This window comes from Gallus gallus, chromosome Z (assembly GCF_016699485.2).
Source record: "Gallus gallus isolate bGalGal1 chromosome Z, bGalGal1.mat.broiler.GRCg7b, whole genome shotgun sequence".
NCBI lineage: Eukaryota > Metazoa > Chordata > Aves > Galliformes > Phasianidae > Gallus > Gallus gallus.
The window spans coordinates 58,227,669-58,255,652 of NC_052572.1; the positions used below are offsets into that span (position 1 = coordinate 58,227,669).

Consider the following 27,984-nt stretch of genomic DNA (forward strand, 5'->3'; position numbering starts at 1 on the left):
GACCAAGATTTTTTTCTAGATTGCAAACCAAGCTGCTATGTTGCAAACTTGAGTTAGCAATGCAGATATACTAGCATAACTGAGATGGTTTAGCTGAATATGACAATGTTGCTAAGTGTTTCAGGTTTGTACTTAAATTAGTTCAGTTACCAACAGAAGTAGATTGTTAATGCAAATTGAGGCAGTGAAGTCTTAAGGGTTTGGTTTGGTTTTGTTTTCTTTTTCCTTCTTTCTAACTAAAACCTTGTGGAAATTCAACTTTTGCTTTTAATAAATAAATAAACATTTTCAGGTTACAAGCATTTTAAGAAGACAGGTGCAAAAATAAGTAGTAGTGTGTCATAGAATCCCAGACTGAGGTCAGAAGCACCTCTGGGTTCATCTGGTCCAACTCCTCTTCAAGCAGTCACACCCAGAGCACATTACCTAGAACCAACACAGCACCGTGTTCACAGAATTGACAGTACAGTTTTCCATAGTGATATTTTTAAACATTAAAATACACACACACACACACACACACAAAACCAGTTCACCAAAATTTTATTTTGCTGTATTCGCTACACTGAAATCCAACCTCCCCAGAATTCTGTAAAGAGATCAATTTATTACTCTCCCTGTTGAATGTGCCTTCATGTGGACCTTTCCCCCCACCCCCCCTCTATTTATGCAGCCAACTCTCATCACACTGTTGTATTTTTTGTTGAAATTATTTCATCAGGAAATGATTTCAGTCAGGAGTGATTTCATCTGCACTCATCTTAGCAAAAATTACAACGGTACGTTCTACGGTTTAAAGGTTTGATTTATTAATTTGTTCCATCAGTTAAAAAAAAAAAAAAAAAGAGGGGGAGGGGGAATAAATAAACCCAAAGCAATAACTATTATAAGATTATCCTTAATCCAACAACAATTTAAAAAGCTAAAATATTCATGAATATATGCAGCTAATTACAGTGTGGTAAGTTGTTTACAAAATGCAGGTAGGGTACTTACCTATCAGAAAACACACGTATGTTTATATCTTTCCAGCTTACAATTATTGCTGAGTACTTCATTAAAATTCCAGGCAGTATTCAGGCATGAATTATAATGTCATCCTGAATTGCTACTATAGCAGTACCAACAGTGTCCAAAAATAAGCACGTGTACGTGCTGCTACAAGCATTTTTCACTTAGGAATGGTCAACTTAGCAGTTAAATCTTACCTTCTTCCAAAACTGCTTTGGTGTTTATTTATTTATTTATTTAGCCACATCCTCGGGCAAATGAGAAATAGTAGTTCTATTTCTTTTGCAAGCTTCAACTGCATCTTCTCTGTGTATATTTTATGTTCAAGCTTTGCACGTCAGAACATTTACCTGCACAATTTAATTGCACAATGGAAATCCACTCAATCAGTTTTCAACTTAATGCTGTGCAAAATCTCATTATTACTTTTCAGAAAACAGCTCTAATCACAAGTTTGGTCTCAGGGATTTATTTTTGTCATTGTTGTGTTTTTTTTTCCCCTCTCATTTCCAACAGTGAACAAAGAGCAATTTCTCTGCATTGCAAACATACTTAATGCATAGCCTATGAGTAGCCAGAGCACCTGAGTAGTATTATGCAATTATTTTGAAGAGTGATGAATGATAAGTCCAGATCCAAAAGCCACAGCTAAGAAGGCCTATCTTCAAATATGAAGACTCAATGAGTGAAAATGGAATAATGAAATATTAAGTAATTGAATAAAGTGCATTAATGTTCAGACCAGTAGTTGCTATCTTACTGATGAAATTCTAACCCCTTCTTCATCTCCTAAGTGGATGACTATGTATTTGTTATGGACAGTCCGCCTTGGTGAAAATTTGGCTCTGGCATACTTCAGTGTAACAGATATCCCACCATAATACATAATTCTTGCTTTAGCCTGTCATTAAAAATACAAATTCCTGTTAAGTTCTAACACTTAATACTCTGCATTTTGGCAACCAGCTACATGTCCCATAGACGTAATTAAAACTTATGTACCATTCTTCCTATGCATTCTTACATGCTACAGAATTTTAACATATAACAGCTACATTTGTTATGCTGGCCAGTTATATAAAACACTTTGGGCCTTCTAGCACAATGCAGTAATTCTTCAGGCATCTTTGCTTTAAATAGCTTACATAAGATAGTAATTCTAACAATTGAAATACAACAGAAAATTACAAATGCAGAATGTTTCCTCTCCTCAGTCATATTAAATCTGTAACATTTTTGTTTTATTAATATATTTATTTTCTTTGTTCCCTTTGGCTGAGCCACCTGTCAATTGCATCCTCATATTTTTTTGGTTCCTTTAACCAGTCTTGGTGCCATCTAAGGTTGGCAATAACGTTTGAGTAATTCTGGCCCAAACTTTGTTTCCAGCTGATAAACTGCTTTTTGTTATAGTTCTGAACAGTTGAAGAAACCTTTGGATAGTTCACTATTGAGCGAAGTATTTTGTCCAAGGATTGTACAGTTTCTGGGAATTTTATGGCAACATTTGTCAGCTCATCTGGATCAGCAGAAAGGTCTGGAACAAGCAAAAAAGGCAGTTAAGGGTCAATTTGCATTTAAATAAACTAACTATCAGTTAGGACACAAGAATTATAACATACCAAACAATTGTGGAGGCACTGAAACACCATCCGAGTACGTGATATACTTCCATTGATCAGTTCGAAGCATGTATGTGGAAGCATTCACATTGCAGCCATGGAACTCACTCAGCACCCATGACGGCCGAGGCCCTCTGCGTGGCACTTCATCCTCCGCCTTTTCAAGCAGCAGGGGCAAAAGAGAATATCCACTGAGGTTCTGCAGGACAGGAATTCTTGCTAGATCTAAGCAAAGATACACATATTCAAAGTTCCACTGCAGGTACAACAATGAACATAATGCTACATGTCTCTGAAAATATACTGTAATAAACTAGATATTGCTAGAACAGAGCAACCCCAAAATATGCAAATAACAACATATCTTTAAGAAACCTTCTGACTTCAGTTGCTCACCACCAAGACCAGAAGCAGTATCAGCTCTATCTAGGTCAATCTTTAAAACATTTGTTAAAACTGATATCTGTAGCATCCAGTGACAGGTTCTGCTTTTTTATTTTTTATGCCCTTTCCATTCTCTGACCACCTCAGACTGATGCAGCATGAACGAACCCAACAAGATCCATACCCCTCAACCTGCCTGGTCTAACACTTGCTGGTGCTTACCTCCTAACCAGCATTTCTCATCTATGTCTAGAAAAATACTGTGCAAAAGGTGGTCATTATAGTTATCACATACATATAACTGGTGGAGAAACTCAGGAATAGGGACACTTGGTAGGGCTGGAGATAAAGATGGTATCAGAGGTGGTTTTGATACAGTGCACATATTGAAAATATACAAGATGACTCTATAGCCTACTACAGATGCTCTATAGCCTACTGGAAGATCATCTAGCTTGGATAGGCCCCTTGGTATAAAATTACATCAGAAATATCTCTAGCTTCCAAAGATGTGGGCTGTGTTAAGAAGTTGTAAACATCTCTTAAAGACATTCTGAAAAGTACAGCTGAGAATCTCATCCATGTTGCCTCAGAATTTCCTAAAAAAGGAGTGTGACTATAATGGTATTTTTAATTACCCTAGTGAACACACATTCAAAATTCAATATATTTCATTTCACAGAGGATTCCATTCCATGCTGAGTTGTGTCTAATATTCTTACAGTGATACTCAGCAATATAGATTATCCACAGGTGAGTTTTTCCTTCATCAACACCTATCTTCTCTCTTCTCTTTTGTTCCTACAGCACAGACACCTGTCAGTAATCTGTAGTTCTTTCTCCAGAGAATAAAAAGGGCTGCATCTGACCAAGCAGTAGGAAGACTGTAACATTACAAACCTAGTACATCTAGTGTGGGGGCTAAAACCTGAACAAATGAATGCTTAATCTGAAGAAAACAAAAGACAGGTATAAGCCTTTCTCATCCCTCATCCTAAATTAGTAACAGTATTATCAGTATTACTGCATTCTCCAAGTGCAAGAAATGTTCTGGCTGGCATTTTCAATACCTCCTGCTTTACAGGATGTTCAAAAGTACTTCTATATAAACCAACAAAGCTAGTGCTGTCTGGTGGAAAGCTTAGGCTATGTCCTGTAAAGAAAAGACAAGGGTTGGTGCACTTCTGGGTTAATTACCTGAATCACACAGAATCTGTTGGGATGAACCCTACGTACCACACATGATATAGGGCGCACCTAATCTCCAAGTAAATCTTCAGAGAGACTACAGCCTTGAGACAATGCAAAGCACAGAGATGACAATTATGAAGAAAAAGACTTGAAATCTGATTTCTCAATAGTTTGCAGCAGTACTCAGCTTGAAGAGACAACAGAAGATAGAGATGATTCTTCATACTTTCATATTCATCTTGATTTATCTGGCTTTTTTGATATTCAGATTACAGGAAGAAGAAACTGCCAGAACAGAAGGAAAGAACTAATAAGCACAGGGTTCTACAGGAAAATAACAGACAAAGAGCAGGAAAAAGGGATGACAAACCACCTGACTAATGACATTATTTGTGGAAAAAGCACAAAAAAAAGAAGTGAACTCTTCAAGTAGGGAACTGCAACTTCTGTCTGAGTGTATCTGGCATAGACTTCTTTATACAGATTCAGTTTCAGAATTTGGTAGAGAAAAAAAAGAAAACTTCTCAGGTTATATGTTATTTTCATCTAGTTAAGTGTTTGCAAAGTTTTGAGAAGAGACAAGCAGATAAGTATATTTTGTTCTGTTTATAAAAAATCCACTGAAGGTAATGCAGAAAAGGATTTTCTCTGGCTTTTACTGCTAGAAATACAGTATAATCTTTTGCCCCACATTCTCTCAGGCAACTGCAGCCTGTATCTGATACTTTTTAAATAAAGGGCTTTGCTGAGTGCTTTGAAAAAAACATTTATTTCTAATCAGTAGCCTAAAACATCCTAGATAAAGCCTGAAATGGTAACTAACATTCAGTTCCAAAAAGATTCACATCTTGTCTGATACCTGTGATAGAACAGGTAACAGGTCAAAAATTCACTCCTAGAAGTAACTTAATGAGAATCCTTTTCAATTGGTTCTTTGCTCCATAAAGAATATCTCCATATTGAAGAAGATAAGCGTGGATATGCAATATCATACCTTACTATACTCACCCATATTAATTGAACATTTCCTGTACAAGTCTATACTAAGTTTCTCCCAGTCGACATTTTATAAAGGGAATTCCTTTGACAACATAATGAAACTGCTATTCTTTTGGGTATAATCCCCCTTCTGGATGCATTCTAATTTCTATAGTGAACTAACTGTTCAATATGAAGGCTAGCAAGGATTACTCATATCTAAATTGTGTGTGACTACTTTGTATCTCCCAATACTTTTTTTAAACAAATAATCCCACAAATCCCACATAAAATCATTTTTGTGAGAACTGTGAGAACAACAGTAACAGTATAAAGGAAAATCATCAATTCCTTTATTTGATTTTTATGCACTTTTCTTGCATTTTATATTAAGTCCATGCATATGCTCCCTCCATAATTCACCACTTCCTGTTCTGTTACTACACTGTTTCACCAAGTGGAGACATAATTCTGACTATGATGCAAATACACAATAATAACTTAGTAACTTAGTTATAGTTACAGTAACTTAAAAAAAAAAAAAAAAGAATCATTTTAAATGACTTAACTCACCAAGCATAGTAGGATATATATCCACTAGAGAGACCACAGCTGATACTTGCTGCTGTTTTCTTATGCCTGGGCCCATAACGAGAAGAGGAACATGAGAACTTCCTTCATACATGCTCATTTTATAGAACTGACGGTGTTCCATAGCAAGTTCCCCATGATCCGAAGTGAACATAATGATCGTTTTTTTAAGAAGATCAGTATCTTGCAGAGCTGAAATAATCTCACCTGCAACAAGAAAAAAGGTTTCAAAAAGATAGGTTAAATACTCTTCGAACTTCTGTACCTACACTGTGGCATGCAAATTCCAAATAATTCTATTCAAAGGCTTAGGAAATCCTATCTCTACCAGAGGAGACAGAATTCAAAGCATCCAGCCCAGAACAATACTCAGCAGTATGCAAGTTGCAGAAGTCAGGCTCCCAGTGCAGCCTGGAAGGGCACTAAACAACCACAAGGATATCAAAGAGCAACGATGCACTACAGGATGAGATGTGTTTTTGCTATCACAACTAATAGTCAGCTTTGAGACAGAAGTAACTCCTCACAGTATGCACCTCATCAGTAAGTGTCTCTCCAGCATGTGCCTACAAGGACCTCTTGTGCAGACTTCTGTGCAAGGGAGACATGGACAAAACCAGTGAAATCAGCAATTAAGCAAAGCATTTGCACCTTGTTAACATTCAAACATTAAGGTGATTCTTGTTTAAACAGGCTAGTTAAAAACTTAAAATACATTACAAAGTTAGAGTACAGCTCAGTTACTTCCCCAGCTGGGCAACACCTTTATTGCCTGAAGTCCCTGTTGATCTCCTTCCTTTCATAAAATGTGAAACAGTAATTCCATGCCTTTTAAATTACTTAATCATTGTCAAATTACAAAAAAAAAATATTCCTTGCTTATTCATAAATTTCATATTAGAAGGCAAGAAAATTCTTGTTCATTCATTGTCACTATTCAAATTAAGAAATAAAATGCCCTAAACTATGATCACGTTGCATTGTAATTGTTGTTCACATACATCTTCCCATAAAGTAGGAAGAACTCCATCTGCTTAATTCATTCTTTCATCTTCTTCATTTTCTATAATGTGGTACTAAGGAAGCTTTCAAAGCCAACTTTATTGCTTAATTTGTGATTAGTAGTTGTCATTGAATCCAGACTCTTGAAATCAATCTCCAGGCAAAGTGCTTACAATCTCAAAGTTCTGTTTCCTTCTGTATTTCTGTTTTTGCAGTTATCACTTAAGAAAAGAATACTTATTTCCCTTTGCACATGCGCCCAACAAAGCTTTGCTGTACCAATTTAGCTTCTACTGATTCATTGATGGGCCTTGTTAGTACTTTTCAGAACGAAATCACCTGTCAATACCCTTACAATCTATCCAGTTACTTACTAAATAGATTGATTAAGCAACACCTATGCAACTTATACCTAGATCTGAATTGTATGGCTCTGTTTTATTTTTCCAGAAGACTGGCTCTATCAGCATTTTATTTGAAATTTCTGTAAAAAAAATAGAACAAGAAAACCCACTGTCTTATGAAGCTTTACCTACCAAGCATAGCATCTGTCTCTGCACACATAGCATAATAAAATGCTCTAATTCTTCTCACTTCTTGCTTCGTAAACTCTCCCGTACAATTCTTGGTGTAAGATGAATAATAGTCTACTGGATGCATCTCTGAAAGTGCAGTCCATGTGGGAATTTTAATAGCTTCATATTTTACCTAAAAATAAAGAGGAAAGTAACATTACAAGCTGAATTAAACAATTTAAAGGGGAAAAAAAAAAGGTTCAATTCAAAACTCTTTACCATATTTGTCAGTTCACAATCTGTAGTCTTTGAGACATCAGCAGCTTATATGTTACATGGTGCTGCTATTTCGTCCATACTTTCACAGGTATTGAGTCAATTAGTTATAAAAGAGCTATAAAAATCAGCTACAAATGAAGGCCAGGACTCAGAAATATGTGCTTTTCCAGCTTGTACCATTTTTAAGAGTGAGACATACTTTGGATTGATTTTCTAGACTTGTACGCTAAAGGAATTATGGAAGCATCAGCACGGCATCTGATTAAATTTAAGATAACTATATACAACATATATCAAAAAGATTGGGTGTTATGTGCACCTACAGACCAGTACAGAAATTTGTACTTGGTCTAGGAAGGTCATCAGAAAAGTGGATAAGAAGTACTGGCATCTTGATAAAAAAAATCTTCAATACGTTAGTCCAATTCGCTAATACATTTCATTTATTTCTACAGATATTAAGCCATTTAGTTATAAAGAGGCACTGAAGCTAAAAGAAGGAGCTGATACATTACACACAGTGCTAGATCTATATATTCTGCTAGTTCTGCACACATGGACAGTTAACAGAAAAGAGACTTCTGTTTCATAAAATCTCTGACTATATTACTGACAGACCAGCTATATCAATTAAATGTGTTTCTAGCTGTTGAAGTTCATACTTATTGATTCAGTGATAACAAAGCTTTTCATTACAGGAAAACAAAATTATTTTAGTTCATCAAAAGTCCAACATCTTATCCAAGCACTACTTACTGTGTACTGAAATATCAAATCTGGATCTGACCTGAGATATTACAAGGAATAAGACACATTTCATAATAAAGTTATGAACAAATTTAGATTTAACTTTGACCTACACTTACCTTTTCAAGCCAATATGGAGATGTTAAAAATGTAGAGGATCCAAAATTTTCTCCTGCATAAGGTGACGGATATGGATGTGGCAAATTCAGCCCCAGGTAAAGAGCAAATGGTTGGGTGAGGTTAACGGCTTCTTTCTTTATCCAAGTCACTGCTTTGTCAGTAACCTGCCAATCAGTTTTCATCACTCTCACATGCCTCCTGTCACCAGTAAGATTTACCTTGGGTCTTCCTTCTTGCCGGAGCAGGAATTCAACATCTCTAGTCCAGGCTTCCACACGGTTACTAAGAATACAGACACAAGATATATGCACCCAGGGGAAAGTGTTTTCTTCACTTTCTCTCCATGTGAAAAGATGAGTTTCTCCCTAACTTCTCCTACATTTGTAGCTGCCATCTCCTTTTAATTTCTACATAAAGGAAAATTGTTTTTAACTTAGTCTATGGCTATTTTATACCTATTTTATATTCACAGCTTTAGTCACTCTCTTCTGCTTCTCAACCTTTTTTCTTTTTTATTAAAACTCAATTTCAGAATGGTTCTTCTTCCTATTTCAACAGAAAAAAAAATAAAGTTAGAAATAGTTTCTCCATCTTGCTGACCCTGATCTACTTTCTGTCATCTATTCATACACAATTCATCTGATAAGCAGGGCCTTAGATTTTTCTTATTTAAAAAAGTTCTGTGAGATGTGACTTAGCTGGAGCAGGCACCTTCAAAAGCCACATTCTGCTTAAGGAACATTATCATTTACAACAAAAATCTGTAAGAGCATTTTATCTTGTACTACTGCTTTTGACATCCAGAACAACTACTTAGAATTATCTGTAACTATATTTTTTAATTAAGCCTTTGTTTAGGTTCACACACACTTTCAAGCTGAAAGCCCTAATCGAACTACTTAGGGAAGTCATATTTGATAAAGAGTTAAAGAGTAAAATCAGATGTGGGGAGAGGAGTAGTGTCTGTGTCAAATTGCATACAATACCATAATGCTAACATATAGAGAAAAACATACTGTATAGGCCAGATTGGTATCTAATCTGAATGAGGATAGGATCAAGGTAAAAACAAAAACAGAAAAAGCGAGCAAACAAACAAAAAATATCAACCCCAAACCCTCAGACCAATTCTCTGGAACAACACAGAAGATTTTTTAGACACCCAAGACTGATCCTCAGGCATAAGAGGAGAAAAAGATAAGCCAGAAATAAGAACCTTCAGAAAACCTGGTAGAGGAGTGAAAAAGGGAGCAATGCAAAATTCAGTCCCTGAATGTAAAATGAAAGTGCAAGAGCTAAACAGGTAATTATTTTAAAACTTCAGAAATAAATTCTGATTTCCAATACTAACAGTGAGAATGAAGAGGGATCATACCTCCTTTACCAGGAGACTGTACTCAGTCATAGACGTTTGCCAGACTACTCACAACTGTCTATGTTACAGAAGGAACATCCATCTGATTACCTCACTGAATGATGTCCAGAAGTATAATCCAATTTCCCATACTTCTGTGTGTAGTAGCCATGCTTCTGCATGAGATCCATCCACGTTACATAATCTGGATCTAGACCTTTGAAGTTATTCCATGATTCTGTTAAGTGAGTGAAAAGACCACTCCACATTGCTGGAAAATAAAATGAGACATGGTCTGTGAAGAGTAAAGATATTTCCTAACTAAAACTAAGTTGACTATACTTGAGAATGGATCTTATTATTTCAGTGATTAAAAAAACATCCAACTGTGACCCAGTTGAGCGGGAATATAAAACGTTACTCTTCTGAATCTTATTTTCATCATCGATATGAACATCTATTAAAATAATCCCCAGAATGACAAAGCAAGGTCCCATCTTGCAATGCACTATGAATTGACTAAATCAAGCTTTTCTGTACATCATGGAATGTTCTTATGCATTGCAGAAATAAAATGTCACAGTAGTGCAGAACCTGATGAAACATGAATGTGTACTCCAAAGCATTATCTCCCCTCATTTCAACTAGATTTTAGTGTTAATATTAGGTACATTTGTGAAGAGAATTAGAGTACGCTATATTTATAAATACTACATGCCCTCAGTTTTATCCTTTTCATGTAATCTACTTCACTACCAGCTGTAGAAACAGAGACAGATTCTGAAAAAGGGAACAGAAAGAAATGAGACTAACGTAAGATTGTAAAAGAACTATAAGAACAGTTCTTATTAGCTAGTTGTCCTCTTTCTTTGAGGCCTGTCAAGAATCATTTGCTCTTCTCCATGCCAATTTAGGGCCAAAGGTCAACCCTAAAGCAGAATGAAGCTCTTCTTCTAAGCAACAAAAAATTCACTAACACTAAAACCCAATAACACCATATCATATATATATCATATATATGCCCTCACTCTCCCCACCCACTGCCCACAGCAATGGCTTAGATCACACCCAGTTTGTTCCTTTCCTCCTAGTACAGTCCCTGACTTCTCCACTGCAGATGCATCCTCAGTTCTCTGCAGGACTCCAAGCTACTGGTTAAACAAGAGAAGCCCTCTGGTTCAGAACTGCAGTTGTGATGACCAACCAATGTCCCTGATAATGCTGATGGACAATCTGAAGTGCCAAACAAAGTTGATGATCTGTTGGATTCATGATGCAGCCCCTTACTTACTGTGAGCACTAGCTGCTATCTTCACAACATTTATTAAAATTAAATAAATTAACATGAGAATATTGTTCTCAGCAATCAGCAGTCAAAAGTAAGAAAACAGGATCGAGAGCATGCTTATGTAATCTCAAATCACTTACAACTTGACCTTGAGAAACAGAAGGAGTAACTAGGTTCTTAAGAAATGGAATACAGCAGTAAGCTTGGCAGCCTGTGTCTGCTGCAGGCAGGACAGGATGCTCCTTCCAATTTACAGCTATAACAGTGCTGTAGATGCTATTTCATTTATATAATTTCTGGAGGGTCTTTGCAACAACTGAGAAGGCTAGAACCACTTTGAGATGTAACCTTTGATTTAAGAATATAGCTTCCTTCTGACTTCCCAACTTCTAAATTCTGCAAATGGGAAGCTGCATATGGGACAGATTGCAGCAAGTAAAGAATACTTAAGTATGTAACTAAAGATGCTAAAGGATATATCATGTATTTAATGGCCTTAGGAATAAATGTAAAGTGCACAAGAAACAGGGAAAAAAAAAAAAAAAAGGATCATCATCAAAACACTGTATAAATTTCAGGTACTACCAAAGAAAATTAATTGGTCTAACTGAGAAGAACACAGCAAAGCTCCCCTAATCTCAAGGCTTTGAAAGTGCCATACATTTAAATTGACATAAGCAAGTATTAATCACTTGCATTTATCTGTTTCTCCTGGTCCTACCTGCACGAGAAGGACAACAAATTGGAGAGTTGGTATAGGCATTGAGAAAGACAGAGCCGTGCCTTTTCATAAAATTTATGAAAGGCAAATCCACAGTCTGATTTCCTGGATAAAATGTCAAACGCCCATCCTGCAGTCAAATAGAATAACAGCATATAAGCACCACTGTCTCAAATTATTGCCTGCAGGAATTTATAATTTATTAACCTGAACATGTTACTCAGATGCAGCTGATTGTAAAATAAATTGCCAAGGGGGGATCAGAACGTTTGGAGAAAAAAATCATTAGAATATTATGAAAGCTGGTGTTGTCACAATTGTAATAATAAGCAAAATAAAGCCAGGGGAGCTAAAGTTAAAAACAACAACAACAAACCAACTATTGCTTCCTCTTTGAAGTCACAAGTGTCTTAAGAAGGGTTTTGAAGATGGATATCATATTTTACATATAGTTAGGAAGAATTATTCCACGAATGGCAGGCAACATGCAACTGTGCAACCAAGGACCGCAGAGCACAGGAGCTGAGGGGAGGCCTCATGGCGGCTGCAGTTCCTCACAGGGAGCGGAGGACAGCGCCGAGCCCTGCTCTCTGGGGATAGCAGTACTGGCTTGTCCTGGGCGAAGGACCGAAGGCAGCACTGTGCGACGGGGGGTAGCACCGAGCACAGCCATCATCACACCGGGAACTTGGCCACAAGTTCGGCGTAAACGTGAAACGCCCCGCAGAGCCGCGGCTACTCACGAAGGAGTCGCAGGCCACCAGCAGCACGTTGGGCCGGGAGGAATGCCTCGGCGGCCTCGGCGCTGCGCAGTACGCGGCACCCACGAGGAGAAGCCCCCGCAGCAACAGCAGCGGCCCGCCACTCCCCATCGTCCTGCAGACGGCCGCTCTGGGCGTGGAAGGCGGCAGAACTACGGCTCCCAGCATGCCCCGGGGCGGGCGGTGGGCGGGACGCGTCCGCAAGCTGACGTGGTGGAGGAGTGCGCATGCGCGTTGGCGGCGGATGCAGGGCTGTGAGGTGAGGCGCGGCTAGGTGCGGGGCGCGTCCCTTCACGGCCGTTCTGCGTCCGGGTGCGGGAGCGAGGCACTCTCCGAGGTATCGAGGGGAGGTTACGTTGTTTCTCGGTTCTATGTAGGAGGACATGGAGCCCAGGCGTGAGCACTCCCGGCGTTTTTATGGTTGCGATGACTGAGGAGCCCGGCCTTTCTCAGGAAGCTGTCTTTCTCTCCAGGAGCTGTTGAGTGATGTGAGTGTGACAGGTTTGCTTTGAATTATTTTGTCACCCTGAGGGAGTCGCACATCAGCCGCCTTTCCTAGCCCTCACATTATTAGTATGTTTCCAGGCCCATAGTCTGTCTTTTGCTCTTTGGCCTCTGAACGCTGCTTTTCCATCTTTTCGGCCTCTTTCAGTGCCTCACCGGCAGCGTTGTACCTCCATTGCATCCCATTTGGCCAGTTTTATGATGTTTTGGAAGTTTGTTGTAGGTTAAATATGAAACATATGAATCCAACTAGTATATAATTGTGGCGGGCTTTACAAGGAGGAGTTCTTCCTTGTCCTTTAAAGCTGCTTCATTCTCTGTGCAGCTGCAGTGGGAAGCAGGGTCTGTCCTAATTGTGTGAGAAGGAATAGGAGCATTGCAGGTCCTGCATGAGTGTTGGTGTTGTACTGAGTGTCATCCTGCTACAGATGGTGAGCAGGAAAATCTCAGCTTCTTAGGAACCCCTTGGGAGCATGTCCAGTGCTCACTGCTTAAGAGAAGCTGCGTGCTGTGTCCTTTGTAGTATGAATCACATAATGATTTGGGTTGGAAAGACCATCCGGTTCCAGTCCTAGTGGCTGCCACCCACCAGACCAGGCTGCCCAGGACAATGTCCAATTTGGTCTTGAGCACCTCCAGGGATGGTGTATCCACAGCTTCTCCGGGCAGCCTGTGTCTCACCACCATCGTGCTGACATTCCAGCAATCTAACTAAGGTGACTGTCATATAACACCTCTCATCCAATTTAAAATTATCACAGAATGAAATTTGAGTTAAGATTTAAGATGAATACTTCGTATCATGTAACTCTTTGGAATATTAACATAATCCTGCGTAGGAGCTAAGCGTAAATAATTAACTTTAACCAAGTTGTTTGTTTCTTCATTTTTTTAGGGAATTGATCTTTCAATATGTGTTTCGGCATGTTGCAATATAGTTCCCTGTTTGAAATGCTTTCTTTATGCTGTTATGGTAGGTCATAAGTAGTGTTTTTAGTTCATTATGTCTCTCTTTGATAACTAAGTACGTGTTGTTTTTACTTAGCAGCAACAATGTCAAATAAGGAGGTGAAGGCAGCATTGAAGAGCGCTAGAGAAGCCATAAGAAATAAGGAATATAAGGAAGCCCTAAAGCACTGCAAGGTAATTATTATTTCATTGGTAATTAGTAATTTTTGCACTTCTTGGGTTTGTTGTTCCCATACACCTAGAACTGTACAGTTACACTGAGTGACACGTCTCATTGATGTAAGAGTTGAGATTGATTATACAAATGAATTTCTATTTTCTTTTGCTTTAGCATTTGCTTACATATGTATATGAGAACATTAAGTCTATAATAGTGATGATCAAAATTCATTTATTATCTAGACCTCAAGAAGAAACCTTTAGTTGCTAAGCTGTAGCTATGTTAACTGGCAGAACAGTTCAGATATGAAAGCTTTTGTGGCATGAAGAGCTGAAGTTGTTAATCTTAACCTTTTCCAAAAAATGAGCTAGTTTCTGGTATCAACTATGAAGAATTAACCAAATTTTAAGAGAAAACTCAGTGCATGAATCAGTAAGATGTGTCTCATTCATCAGTTTCACCAGAAAAAAATGTCTATTTCTAGGCAGTCTTGAAGCAAGAAAAGAATAACTACAATGCTTGGGTATTTATTGGCCTGGCAGCTGCTGAGTTAGAGCAACCTGATCAGGCCAAAGGAGCATATAAGAAGGCTATTGAACTTGAACCAAACCAGTTACTGGCATGGCAGGTAAGTATATGTCCAGATGCACTTGTTTTTTCCATGAAAAGTGTTACTGTGGAGTTAAACCTGGGGAGAAAGCAAAACTTCATTGTGTTTACTTCAAGCACTTAACTGTTCTGAAGCTTTGCAGTAGCGGAAGCATTGTGTGTGTCTGAGTTAAAGACTTCACGTGTGCAGCAGAGTGAATTTTAGTTCCAGAATATTAAGTTTCAGTATACCTAAGTAGACAAGAGAGCAGTGAAACACTCCAGGGAGAATGTGAATTAAGACACATAGCCAGTTCATCTGTGCTCTGAAATATTATACATATTGTCTCCAACCCTGTGATTCTGTGATTCTATGATTGTTAGTTGCCTAGCAGTCATATTCTGGCCTTCTGTTACAATCCAAGGTGGTATGATGCTTAGATAGAACATTTATCATATGACTTAGTGTGCTTTGTATATAGTATTTCTTGCAGAAAAGATCATTTAACATTTACAAGTTTCAAATAGTTTTCAGTATTAGAACAGGAAGTGAGGAAAGCTTTTCATGTAAAATAGATAGAAAGATCTCAACTAAGATTTTGCTCATGGGCTAACATATTAGCCCATGGAGGTGGGGAGGATATTTACATACATATATATTTTTCTTTGACAGAACTTGCAATGTAAATTTAACCCGTAATTGCAGACATCAAATGTTGTTATCCGTAATTAATATATATACATAAAATACATATATATTTATTTAACAGGGATTAGCAAATCTATATGAGAAATCCAACCAACCAGATGTCCAAGGAGACTTAGGAGATGTATACCAAAAGCTCTTGGAACTCTATGAAAGGTGAAGTGTATTGAATACCATAATTGAGTCTAAGGTTTTTTATTCAGTGAAGTTACCACTGGATAAAGTGCATGTTACTTAGTTTTACTGTATCCATACAAGGTTATTGTTTCTATCCCTTTTGACAGGGAAGAAACTTTTGTAATGGTTGCAGCTGAGTTGCAGTTTTGAAAATTATGTTATCTTTTGTCCTCTATTTAAGCTCACTGCCTTAAAGCACATTGCAGGGACGATTCCAAACCTGCATTAATGAGTAGGCTTACCTTCACTCCTCTAAGATCACAGTCTATGTCAGCCTGCTCCTATAGATACTCAACTGTCACTGTAGTTTGCTGGAGTGTTACATTTGTTTTCTGAATTTGAAAGTAGTTCAAAAAGAAAAGCCCAGTCCTTAAAGTAATTGTTTATCCAAAGCAACAATAAGTAAAAGTTTTAAGGCAGTTTGTAGTATTTGTTCTAAATATTTGTTTGTCAACCTGTGAAGTTACAAAAATCTTATTTGACAGAATTGGAAAGTTGTATCGCTATTTAATGGAAAGCTCTGCTTTTTTTTTATTTTCTTTTTTCTAGTGGAGACAAGCAGAAATGGTGTGATGTATGCAACAAGCTGGTAGAACTATATTGCCAAGGAAATAAGTACTTAGAGGTAGGTGACTAATGTAATTTCTCTCTTCTGATTGGAAGGGAATTTCTTGTTAGAACTAAGTACTCACAATCAAGGAATCTGTAGTTTTTTGGACCACTTACTACTGAAGATCTCTTCTTGGACCACAGCTAGGGAGAACTGATTTTTTTACTATGTTATTCTTTTTTTTTCCCCTGCATAACAGGCTTGGATGGAACCTTTTAAGTTGACAAAACTTGAAAAAAAATATTGGTATATAGACTGAAAGGATGCAACCTCATTTTTCTGTTTTATTTCTAGAAGTCCAGTGTGATCCCAAAAGCATATTTGCTCGTGGTATCTCAGAGGCCTTTGCCTGTCTTGGCCAGTTGTACGTAATTGTGTATCTTGTCTCTGGCGGGATCTTTCTCTCCTAGGCTGTTCCTTCATGCCAGAGGGTGAGGTGGAATTTATATACGCCACAGGCCTAAGTGCCACTCTCGTGCACAAAAGTAAGGACATGCAAAGCTGCTTTGGGGCATCAAAAGGTAATCCCCACCTGGCAGCAGTCTTAAAGTCCTTGTCTGCATGATTGCTGCAGAAATAATAATTTTGTCAGATTACCACGAGGTGGAGCTGTTTAATGCCTGTACAGTTCAACAGTAGCTTTGCCTGCAGCCTCTATAGTTGATATTACGGAATACTTCTTGCAGTCATGCTTTTTCTGTCTTATTGTCGAGTTCAAGGCTATTCATTAACTTCAGAGTTTCTTTACATACCTTTCTTCACAAGTTTTTGAAAGTAAATTAAGTGACACATGTAATATACAAAAGCGGACTTGTTCGATGTAGGACAGGAAGCCACAAATTAGGTGTGAGAGTCCTTCTTTCTCCGTCTTGCACACTGGAACTTCAGTATGTGTTTTTTTTTGTACCGCCATAGTTCTGACAAGGCTTCAATTTATCTATGAGAGGCCATTGGAGGTCTGTTTAAGTCTGTTTTTACTGCTAGTTTCCTCCAGGGACCAGTCAGAATTCATACTCTCGATGTTACCGTTCTTACTGATCTTGGAAGCTAGGCAGGTCTGAAGATAATGTTTTGGAAGCTGTTACTGCTCTAATCAGAAAGAGGGCAGGTAACTCTAGGCAATCGCTTTCTATGTCACCCTGTTGTCTACCCTACTATGGTAGAAAGCAGACTCCTTCTGTCTTGCTCCTAGTCATGATCTACTATTTTGCTCACGCCTAATCCTGTTCACAGCATGCTGCCTTTCAGTGTGTATGGTAGATAATATAGGAAGGACTTTGCCAACACCTGTATTTCAAGGCGTAGTTTTCTTTAACATAAGTCTTACTTAGTGTGGGTCATTATCTGCCACTGTTCCCACTGTGTGCTACAGTCTGGCATTCACTTTGCCTTCTACAATGTATCTGTAACTCCTCTCTAATACTGAAAGCTCATTTTTCTCCATCTACTCCTTGATTTCTTGGTCTGCTTGGTACTGGGCTTTCTTTATAACAAAGCAGGTCAGAATAGCTTTAATTCCTCCCTTTTCCATGGGTGGCTTAGGCTGACTGCACTGTTATTTAAATTTTTCAAGGAACAATACATGTATTTTTTTGCAATGGAGTACTATGTAAATGTAAGTGAGTGTAGTTATGGAAGTAATCCAGTAATATAACAGTATCTTCTGCAACAGTGTTCCATTGGTCCTTTCTTCGGAGAGAACTGAAATTTATTGCTTAGAGTTAGCGGTATCAGGTGTCCAGTTTAAACAGTTACAACATAGTTCATTTGTTTCCGGTTGACAGGCAGCAGAATTATGGCAGAAACTAACAGAAGTAAAAAAGGAAGGAGGTGCAGAAAAGGCGGAACTTCATCGGCTTTGGAAGAGGATGATCCAGTTACTGGGAGACAATGTACAGTACCAGGATAATAAGACTGCACAATTGGTAAAGTTTCTCAATCCCCTTCATCTTACATTTCTGTACATTGTGCTGCTAGATTTCAGAGGAAGCCTTAGAAAACAAAAATCATGTTACGTTTTCTCATGGATGTTGAGTGATACTAAGCTTTCCATGAAAAGGTAGGCGATTTCACCATCTGTCAGAAACAGTGAAGATGCAACCACCCAAAATGGTGGAACAGAGCATTCAGATCCAAACTGTTTTCCCAAACAGTTCCTCATTAACCTCCTCAGTTTTGTGGGGGCCTAGGTTTGCACTGTAATGTCATCACATGCATTATTATGCATGATGCATAATATGACTGATGCATTATTATGCTCCTACAAGAAGAATCACTGCATTAACACAGCTGAACAGAACAGTGTCTGGCATATTTGTAAGTTCTGACAGCATCTAGAATATAGGCATTCTCCAAAACAAGAAACTCCTCTCCTTCTGCTCCCTTGATGGAAGAGGTTTTGTACTGTTTTTCCATATCTTCATACCCAGTGCTTATCTTGTATAGGAATATTTGAACCCAAATGTTGCTTTCTCCTGCAGATTTTAAACTCTCACTTCTTAGGAGAATGTTGAAGCAAATTGGACCAAACAGTAAGATCATGACTTATACTGATTCTGTGTGCTGTATGGCCAAAGTTAACTTTTTTTTTGTCTGATTTATCTCTTCCTGCAAAATGAACCTCTTTCAAAAAGAACGATAGAACTTGCTCTTCCCCAGTCTGTTTGATAGCAATGATTGCAAAAGGCAAAAAGTGTATGCTAAAATACTTCCAGACAAAAGGAAACTGAATCTGCACCTACCTTTCCAGAAGGCAAATGCTTTAAGTGCTAAAAGCTATTATCACAAAAAGAGGTGCTGCAGACAGCGCTTGCCGTCTTTTGAGGTGCAATATGGAAGGGTAAAATAGAGCTAAGTTATGCAGAGATCAGAAATGAGATTTCATCTGCAAATCTACAATTTACTTTATTGTATGAGAAGCTGTGGACAATGTTTTGCTGAAGCATGCTTGTTTGGTAGCTTGCATTTAGTAGTACGTGTGTTTTCCCATATGTTCTCATAGATAAATACAATTATGTATTTATATACATTTATTTATGTGTATATTAAGAGTCCAGAAATAAAAGACTAGATTTTTTTCGGAGCTGGGGGAGACAGCTAACAGGTAGTAACCTAGATTTTGTTGTACCAGGTCCTCTCTGTATTGGGACTATGTACGAGGAAGAGTCTGTTTTCACAGATATTGTTGTCTTTGTCCGTATGTTAGGCAACATCTATTATTGCTTCATCTTGCTTTACAGAATTAGTGTTGAATCCTTTATGAGTACTACTTTGGGATAAGGAACTTGCTTTCTTTTTTCTTTTTTTCATGGTACTGGTAAAACAAGTTTAATGGATATGATCCAGGAAATGTTTAGCTCTGATAACATTTTCTCAGAGTCATTGCATTCTTAATTATTTCTTATTTCAGCTTTTCAATGCATATGAAGAGGCACTGAATTCTGCCGACACTGTTCCCAGTGAAGACCATCGAAATCTTTACAAAGACTTTATTCAATGCTTGTCAAAAGTAAGGTTATGTTTATCTGTCATCTTCAGTGACTACATGTGACATCCACCATCTGATAATTTGTAGAAGTAACTGTTTTGGTTTTTTTTCTTTCAAGTTTCCTCATGAAGCAGCTAGATTGGAAAAAGCTTGTGATGATATGATGGCTTTATATCCGACTGTGAGTTATCCTTTAGAAGTACTTTGCTTGTACTTCATTCAGTCAGGTGAGACAGATGGGTGTAGGTATTTTGGAAGTCTGAAAACATTTTTCTGTGGTTAATTTTGTGGCAATCTTTTTAACAAGTTTTTACCTTTCACACCTAAATACAGGCACACTTTCTTTTCTCATTATGTTTTACCCATTTGTAAATGAATTGTTCAGTTGTACACTGTTGTGATTTAACACAGCATGCAGCTCAGCACCGTACAGCCATTTGCTCACTGCCCCATGAATGAGATGGAAAGGGAAAAAATAAATGCATGTGTTGAGTTGAAGACAGCTTAACAGGACATAAAAGAAAGATAAAATATTTATTATTACTGTTAAAGCCATGCACTAAACAACTGATGCACAACACAGTTGTTCACCTGCAGTCCACCAATGCCCAGCCTGAGCAGTGGCAGCCTACTGACCATCTCCTCCCTGTTTTACAGTTCCATATGGTGCCATATGGGATGGGATATCCCTTTAGCCAGTTTGGGTCAACTTCCCTTCCAGATCCTTTTGTACCTCTAGCCTCTGCACTGGTAGGGCAGCCTGAGAAGCTGAAAAGCCCTTGTGTAAGCACTGCTCACCAACAGCTAAAATTCTCTAAGGTTGAGGAATGGCAGCGTTTAGGATATTCTTGGCAAAGAAATTCCCTCCTGACTGAGAATAAGAATTTGTGAAATTGTTAGTCAGAAAGTTTGGTGAATAGAGAAATAAAACAGATCTGTCTAGATGCTTGTTCAAGGTAGGAAAGAATGATTGTTGAGGAGAAAATAGTGTCTTCAGTATTGCAGGGATCTGGAAACATACAGTTGTTATAATACAGTGTTGTTCACTGCGTACCATTTTCTCAGCATTTTCAAAAGCAACTACTAAATTTAGTCCTTTATTTGATTCTTTAAAGAATCAGAGGTTGAAGTTAGCTACCTCAAAATGTGTTTAGTTAAACAAGGAGGAGAATCATTTTATCATTGTATTTGTGTCATTCTAACCATGTCATGGTACTTTAAGTCCCAAATTTGTGGGCTTGTAACTCTATTACTCCTCTTTATCAAATTGAGATCAAAAGCTATTTTTGTCAAGTGAGTCCATAATTTAAAAAAGAAATCAGTTAAAAAGTGTTGCTGCAAGTCACAGCAATTTCTTTAAGAAAGAGATGCAAAGCCTACAGATTAGTGTCATCAATAAAATGTTATGCTTGGACGTTAAATTTCACGATTTCACAGCAAGACTGTTCCAGCAAGTTCATCACAAGAAATTTGTAATTCCATGAGGCCTCCTTTGAAAGAAAATTATTCTGGTTTCTTTGTGGCAGATTCTGATGGATGAACATTGACCTGGGTTTAGATGGAAAGCATATGAAGGAATGGCTTTCTCTTAAGAAAGTTTGCTTGGAGTGATTTAGTAGGTGTAATTTAGCATATTAAAAAAAAAAAAAAAAAAAAAAAAAAAGTTTTAGACTGATGTCCAATGACACTGGGTGTTTTAATGATTACTTGATTTTTATGTATTTCCTTTTAGAGCTTACAAGTATTATAGTCCCTCTGGAAAAAATTATTTAATAAACTCATTACCTTGAGCTCAAGGGATGTCATATAAGTATATATGTTTATGTAGGTAAGTTTAGGTAGGTTGTGGCATTTCTAAATCTACAGCTCAAGAAAATGTTTCTTTTTCTGAAACTAGGTACTTTGTCAGAAGAGGCCTTGCAGTATTTTTCTAAGCTTCTGGAGATGGACTCAAGTAGTGGTCCAGGCATCATCGGTTTTGGTATAAAATGCCTCCAAGAAAAGAAATATAACGAGGCTATTAAGAGTCTTACTGAAGGTAAATGTGTAATGTGAAGTATGAGTACTCGAACAGCAGCTAGTTTACAATGAACGTTCTAGGATTCTTATACTTGTGTATTACTTTGCTTCTGTGTAAGTAGCAAAAAGACCAGCTAGCTTTTAAAAGAAAACTGGATGCATTGTCTGATAAAAGGCTGAGATATATTTTCTAAATATATGTTTAAGTGTAACATCTCTGAAGACAATATTTTCTGTTATAGTCAGCTGTATAGTACTTTTTGTATGGTACACTTCAAATTTTTAGTATGACTGTTCTTGGACTTTGCTTGGATGAAGCAGTAAACGTACCAATAACAATTAAATAAAGCCTAACAGACATTTACAACCTTATTAGTCTGCTTCACAGTTTGGAGGCCTCTGACTCTAAGATACTCAAAGCAAATACTCAGAGGAAAAATTAACTGTCTCATACTGATTATTTAATTATAGTGTTTTTGATGGCATTATAGGGCAAAACAACGTCTGCCAGGTGCAGAATCTTTGCAGTGCTAAGCAACTTTTTCTCAATGCCTTTCTCCTCTTTTACTAGGTTTGCAGAAGGTTAGCCAGTGTCCAGGAGCATGGCATTACTTGGCAGAGGCACAGATGAAAGTTCACAGACACAGGGATGCTGTCCTGTCCTGCAATCAAGGTAGCTGCCTGCTAACTGAAGGAGTATCTACAGGGATACAGATTTTTATATAGTCCAGTCAATGTGGCCTTTACATGGGAGACCTGAGTTAGCAGTAGCTGTTCTTTGCATTTTGCAGTCTCACTTCTTCTGCTGGTGTTCCCTTGCTTCTCTTCAAATGGTGAAAGGTATTGCAGAAAGAATGAAATGCAGGTGATTCTTTCCCCGTCTGTTTTTGGTTGGAAGAGCTTGGGGAGATGTGTACTCATGATCCTTTTTTCAGAGGAGTCATCAAATAACTTGTCTGTGATTGTAACATTGACAGAAATTGCTGTGAAATATAAAACGTAAAATGACCATTTAAGGAACTATGAGATCTTGATGTAGGAATTGACCAGGGAATATAAAAATGAAATTACTGCAGTACTAAGTGTTATCTAATCACTTGCTTAAACTGTCTTAGCTTCCAAATGTGTACAGGTGCTTGGTGTTAGTATTACCTACAGAAAGGGATCTAGGCTAGATCTGAGAAATGACAGACAAGTCTAGTATGTTTAATGACCAAGTTAGTTAAAGACTGGAAGAGAGCTAGGGAGTCTGTGTAGATATATGATTCTGGGAAACAGACAGCATTGCTCCTATAAAGTGAAGTTGTTTTTTGGAACTCTTTGAAGGAGCTACCAGCATATGGATGAGGCAGAGTTTTGTAAGAGATCTTACCACCTGGTAATCAAAATTGTAGCATAGAGAGGTTTTTATTGTTTGTTGTTGTTGTTGTTGTTTTTACAGTTCATAGTTGTTTATTTGTTTGAAGTGGCTTAAAAGCTTGATTACAGTGTAGTAATAATGGTGAGTTTTCATGTTGGAAGGAAGTATTCCTGACGTTTTCACTGGGTCCTCTTTGGTTTATACTCTATTCTAGTCCATTATGATTTTTAAGTAATAAGGTTACAAAGTTTGCTGCTCTTCAGAGCAGACCAAAAAACTCTAAAAAGAGATTATGAGAGTAGTTAAAGTAACTGATAAAATTCAAAATTTATAAATGCTAAATCACGCAGTTGTGGGAAGAGATGTTCTCAAGAAGCTGCCCTACCAAAGAGCAGAAAAGTCTTCATTTTGTATTGAAAAAGTGAGAGTGTGTCTCTGCCCTCTCATGCTTTACAGAGAGCTTCAATATCACACGTCATTGAGGGGAATGGTTAGTGAAACAGAGCACTAGCATGCAGCTGTATAAAGAACTAGAGTAGCGTGGTGAATCCTGTGTGCAGTTTTGGTATCTGCCCACTCTCTGAAAGCGAAGATGGTTTTGAAATCTGCGAAGTTAGAGACAATGTGGAAAATAAAGATCAAGTATTTTCTTCTATGCGAGATCTGGTTAATATGAAATGAAACAAAAGGCTGGCAAACTTGTTAGAAGCAAAGGAGGCTTTGTTACTTAATTCAAGGTGAAAGTTAGGGTTTTGTGTACTGTTGTTGCAAAAAGTTTCCTGGAGTTGAAAGGGTGTCCAAAGTGGGAAAGAATTCTGGGGATGTACTGTTATATGCTTGTCCTCCTCTTATGCTTTTCTTAGACATCAGCAGCTAGGTGCAGGATCCAAGGATAGACTGGCTTTATCAGATCAGACAGAAGTTTGTCATATATGGAATCAGAGTTAATGATTGAGAAAGTACTTGTCTTTGGAGAATGCTAACATGCAACAGAGATTCTCAGAGGTGATATTATACAGATTATTGGATAATGCATACAACAGTACAGAGTTAACTTTTGCATGGGTGTAGAGTTAAATCTTTGATTTTAATAGTAATGTTTTTTCCCTCTGAACACTGAAATGCAGAACTACTTGGTTAGTGAAAAGTCATTATTTCTTCTTCAGAGCGTGGATCAGGAAAACACAGCACTCTGCTTAAGAGGTTGGCAAACTGAAAATACTCTGTTTCTTTTACATTTCTGAGAGGCCTTTCTAAAATTCATTGAACTTTTTAACTTCCATGATTAGATTTTATTGTTTCTTCAAGATGAAAGAGAAGTCTATAAATTATGAGTTCCTTTCCTATTTTTGTTTGATGAAACTTTTGTCTTATCAACAGCTCTCAAGAATCTTGAAACTCCTGAGGGTCCTAGTCTGCAGCGGAAGAACCTTATCCTTCAGTTGAAAGCAGAGGCTTTGATCAAAATAGCTGATGCTGGAGCTGCAGAAGAAGCCATTAATGCACTCAAGCAGGTATTTTCATTGATCAAGTGCAGTTTAAGGAGAAAGCACTCTCATCTTTGTGCCCTAAAAATTCAAGCTGTGTATTTTCCCCATCTCCTTTTTACATTCTGTGTGGTTTATACAGCTCCTACCAACTATGCTGTAATCAACTCATTCACCCCTTTGCCCCTTCCCCTTCCTTGTTTTTTAGGCTTTTCTACAACTTCTTTTAACTCATAATTTTAATTTTAAAAGCTGTCGCTCTTGATCTTTTCTGGTCTTGCTTAGCAGTGCTGGATTATTGCTAGTTCTGAGGCTACTGTTCATCTGAATTTGAATTATGGTTATAATTCTACTCCCTATGTCCTCAATTAATTTACCATTTCACATAAGCATGTAACTTTAAGACTGAACAGTACAGCTTCAAGCAGAAATTCCTTCTCCTTTTTTATGCCTCACAGTTCCACGCATGCTACCTTTTTCACAGTTCAGACCTCTGTAGCTTTGACTTTGCTCTCCCCAGTCTGCTGCCTCTTCTTCAACAGAAATCTCAAGGGTCTTCTCTTGAAATGTTTTCTTATCTTTATCTTCACATAGACTGCATGCTTCTGACACCTTGCTTTTGTGGAGAGAATAACTTGTTTGTATGTTACTTGGTTTTCTAGATTGTGGGAGCAAGCAGTGATCCTGTGCTTTTAGCTTTCAGAGGCCGAGCATATTTAAACAAAGGTTTAGTCGATGAAGCTTCAAAGGTGAGTGCTTTTCAGTCCTTCCTCTTTGTTAAATAGAATTCATATTGTCATACAGAAATAACCTGGAAAGAATTACATATTTTTGCAGATTTCACAAGAGCTTCTGTTGTCATATCCTGATCTAGCTGAAGCCCATGCTCTCGAAGGTTTCATCCATTATTCTCAGAAGAAATATGAGCAGGCAGAAAGAAGGTAAACGTTTTTTTTCCTCCCCTGTAATGGGCAAATGTAGGGGAGAATAAAATGCAATGCTTTTCAACTTAGAGAGTTTGTTTGGTCTGATCTCTGTTCTTTTCATTTAGTTTTCAAAATGCTATTGAAAGAAGGGCTGAAATTGCTGAGTATCATCAGTATTTGGGGCTCACTTATTGGTTCATGAGCGATGAGACAAAAAGAGATAAAGGAAAAACACTCACTCACTTCTTGAAGGTAAATCTTCCTTAACTATTCATTTAAATCAACATTTCTCTATATTGGAAGCATGAAGTACTCTGGCTGGGATGAGAGGCTTGAATATTTTGCTTGCTACCATTCATGGGTCTCCAGAGCCTGTAAACCAGTTTCAGCTGTGAAAAAATTTGTTTTGCGGCATTGTGTAGTTACTTGAAATCTCCCTGCTTTTTTTTTTTTTTAACCTCTTTTCAGCTAATTAGTGAGGCCTTTCTTATAGCCAAATGAGGTGGTGATTCTCTCAATCCCTTGTCCTGACAACTATAAATTTGGGACTTTAGATAGGCATTGTAGAGCTTCAAAGACATCTTGAAATGTGGAGGGCAGTATTCAAAATGGAAGAAAATGAAGAGGGGAAAAAAATCTATTGTTAGAGTTTCAGTGTGTATCCACAGACATAAGCCTGCAAAACCTCTGCAGTTTATATGCTTTTCCAAACCATAGCATTTTTAGTGCTTGTGGATTGCTCCATGTCTGATGTCAGATCCAAGGGATTTTGTCTGACATCATTTTTGGGAGCATGGTACCTAGAAATCTGAACTTCATAAATTCACTGTATAAATTTAGAGCAGGTGTCATCTCACATAACAGCCTACTGCTTCCACTCCAACAGTAGCAGTGTATAGTATACAATGTATTTTAAATGAATAATATTTTTGGTTCTAAAATACTCTAACAATTTTGTAAGGTTTTTTTTTTTTTTTTTAAAAATGTAGGAGCTGTTGATAAGCTGCTTTGGGGGTGTTGTTTCTCAAGTATAAACAAGAGTGTCAAATGTACACAAAATTAACTCAAACTTTTGAAAATGCTAGAGTGAATTGTGATATAAAGTATGACTGTAAGTGTAATGGTTGAATTTTGAGTGGAATTTAAAAATGATGGGATGTAAGGAATTCTTTGCTGCCAACACATCTATCTGGTTATTATTTCCATACAAAATGCTTTGTGTCATGAAGTTTGTGGATGATTCTGCAAATATTTAAAGCTGAAGTAGCCTTTGAAATATTAAAATAAATTTTGAATGCTCAGATGTATCACAGAAGAAGCTTAAATAAGTTGATAAATGGAGACTGTATAAGTAGTTACCACTGGACCTGCCTATAAGCTGGATCCTTCAAAACGCACTGTTATACTGTGTTTGTATTTCCTTATAGGCTGCAAAGTTGGACAGCTACTTGGGAAGTGCCTTTTGTTATTTAGGTAACTACTACAGAGATGTTGCTGGAGACAAAAGTAGAGCTCGTGGTTGCTATAAAAAGGCTTTTGAACTGGATGGAACTGATGAAGAATCTGGAACAGCAGCCGTAGACTTGAGTGTGGAGCTTGGAGACACGGTACTGCACATGCAGGGCCCTGGGTTACGGTTATTTGACTTTTCTATTTATGTTACTCTTTGAGGAATCACTTCTGGTTTCTTTGGTATTTGAGATTAAGATCTGAAAATGGATGTTCTGTCATTGCCTAGCAGTTTTCATAGCTGGACCTGTTTCAATTTTATGCTTCAGTTCTGAGTTAAACCTATTTGGGGAGGATGCTGGGGGAAGCAAGTATAATTTGCTGAAATAGGAGTATTCTTCTTAATAATTTTGTTCTTTGCATCCAAATGTTTATTAATGTGGTATTTTTGTTGCTTTGTTAGGACACTGCTCTATCCATCTTGAATGAAGTAACTGAAAAAGCAAATGCTGGTGCAGCAAAATGGGCTTGGCTTCATCGTGGACTTTACTATCTCAGAACTGGTCAGCCGTCAAAAGCAGTGGCTGAGTAAGAGAACTAGTGGTTGGTTTAAACCATTTTCTATAAATCCTGCTAAAACAGTCTTTGGTCTTCCCAGGTTTTGAAGTTAAGTTAGCTAATCACAAGATAGCCAGTGCTAAACTTTGAAGTGGATCTTCTGAAATTAGCACAATGCAGTCTTCTCATGATAGCAGTGATCTCTGCTAACAAGCCTGATAATGAGGTTTCTTATAGACAAGTAGGTTGTAACACTGAATAAAAGCCAAAAATAGGTACAGTACCTAAGTTTGTTTAATTTGCTCATTTAATTTGAAGAATGAAACACTGTTTTGCCGTTACTAAGAGTTCTGTAAAATTTCCTGCTTGTGTTCTGAGATTATGTAGTTTAAGGAAATAATTTGTTTTTGTTAACTTATG

At 37.6% G+C, this 27,984-nt stretch overlaps 2 protein-coding genes across 3 annotated transcripts in view; one reads left to right on the top strand and one right to left on the bottom strand.

Annotated features, from left to right (window-relative positions):
* Positions 1 to 787: 787 nt before the first annotated feature.
* Positions 788 to 12,702, bottom strand: ARSK (arylsulfatase family member K). The gene is made up of 8 exons (NM_001031415.2): positions 12,547 to 12,702; positions 11,804 to 11,933; positions 9,906 to 10,065; positions 8,440 to 8,722; positions 7,316 to 7,487; positions 5,760 to 5,984; positions 2,634 to 2,858; positions 788 to 2,548 (listed from the first exon to the last, which is right to left on the bottom strand). The coding sequence occupies exons 1-8, from the start codon at positions 12,673 to 12,675 to the stop codon at positions 2,265 to 2,267; spliced, it is 1,608 nt and encodes a 535-aa protein (NP_001026586.1). The 5' UTR covers positions 12,676 to 12,702; the 3' UTR covers positions 788 to 2,264.
* Positions 12,703 to 12,779: 77 nt separating this feature from the next.
* The window catches only part of TTC37 (tetratricopeptide repeat domain 37), a 45,062-nt gene continuing 29,857 nt past the window's right edge, over positions 12,780 to 27,984 (top strand). The window contains exons 1-17 of one of the 2 annotated variants that reach the window (XM_004949388.5): positions 12,780 to 12,823; positions 12,942 to 13,052; positions 14,114 to 14,211; positions 14,682 to 14,825; positions 15,556 to 15,647; positions 16,218 to 16,293; positions 18,063 to 18,203; positions 19,688 to 19,786; positions 19,884 to 19,992; positions 21,663 to 21,803; positions 22,356 to 22,457; positions 24,525 to 24,658; positions 25,294 to 25,380; positions 25,469 to 25,572; positions 25,683 to 25,809; positions 26,985 to 27,164; positions 27,470 to 27,594. In XM_004949388.5, the coding sequence (XP_004949445.1) occupies positions 14,122 to 14,211; positions 14,682 to 14,825; positions 15,556 to 15,647; positions 16,218 to 16,293; positions 18,063 to 18,203; positions 19,688 to 19,786; positions 19,884 to 19,992; positions 21,663 to 21,803; positions 22,356 to 22,457; positions 24,525 to 24,658; positions 25,294 to 25,380; positions 25,469 to 25,572; positions 25,683 to 25,809; positions 26,985 to 27,164; positions 27,470 to 27,594 (1,751 nt within the window). In that variant the 5' untranslated portion in view covers positions 12,780 to 12,823; positions 12,942 to 13,052; positions 14,114 to 14,121. The remainder of the gene's footprint in view (positions 12,824 to 12,941; positions 13,053 to 14,113; positions 14,212 to 14,681; positions 14,826 to 15,555; positions 15,648 to 16,217; positions 16,294 to 18,062; positions 18,204 to 19,687; positions 19,787 to 19,883; positions 19,993 to 21,662; positions 21,804 to 22,355; positions 22,458 to 24,524; positions 24,659 to 25,293; positions 25,381 to 25,468; positions 25,573 to 25,682; positions 25,810 to 26,984; positions 27,165 to 27,469; positions 27,595 to 27,984) is intronic. The other variant, XM_424706.8, reaches the window with a different exon arrangement.

Excerpts from the sequence above, each read along its gene's own strand:
- ARSK (NM_001031415.2), bottom strand. The coding sequence starts at position 12,675 with ATGGGGAGTGGCGGGCCGCTGCTGTTGCTGCGGGGGCTTCTCCTCGTG. Across the intron at positions 2,859-5,759 it reads TATATATCCTACTATGCTTG|ATCTAGCAAGAATTCCTGTC; the intron begins GTGAGTTAAGTC and ends ATCTTTGCTTAG. Across the intron at positions 2,549-2,633 it reads AGTGCCTCCACAATTGTTTG|ACCTTTCTGCTGATCCAGAT; the intron begins GTATGTTATAAT and ends TGCTTGTTCCAG.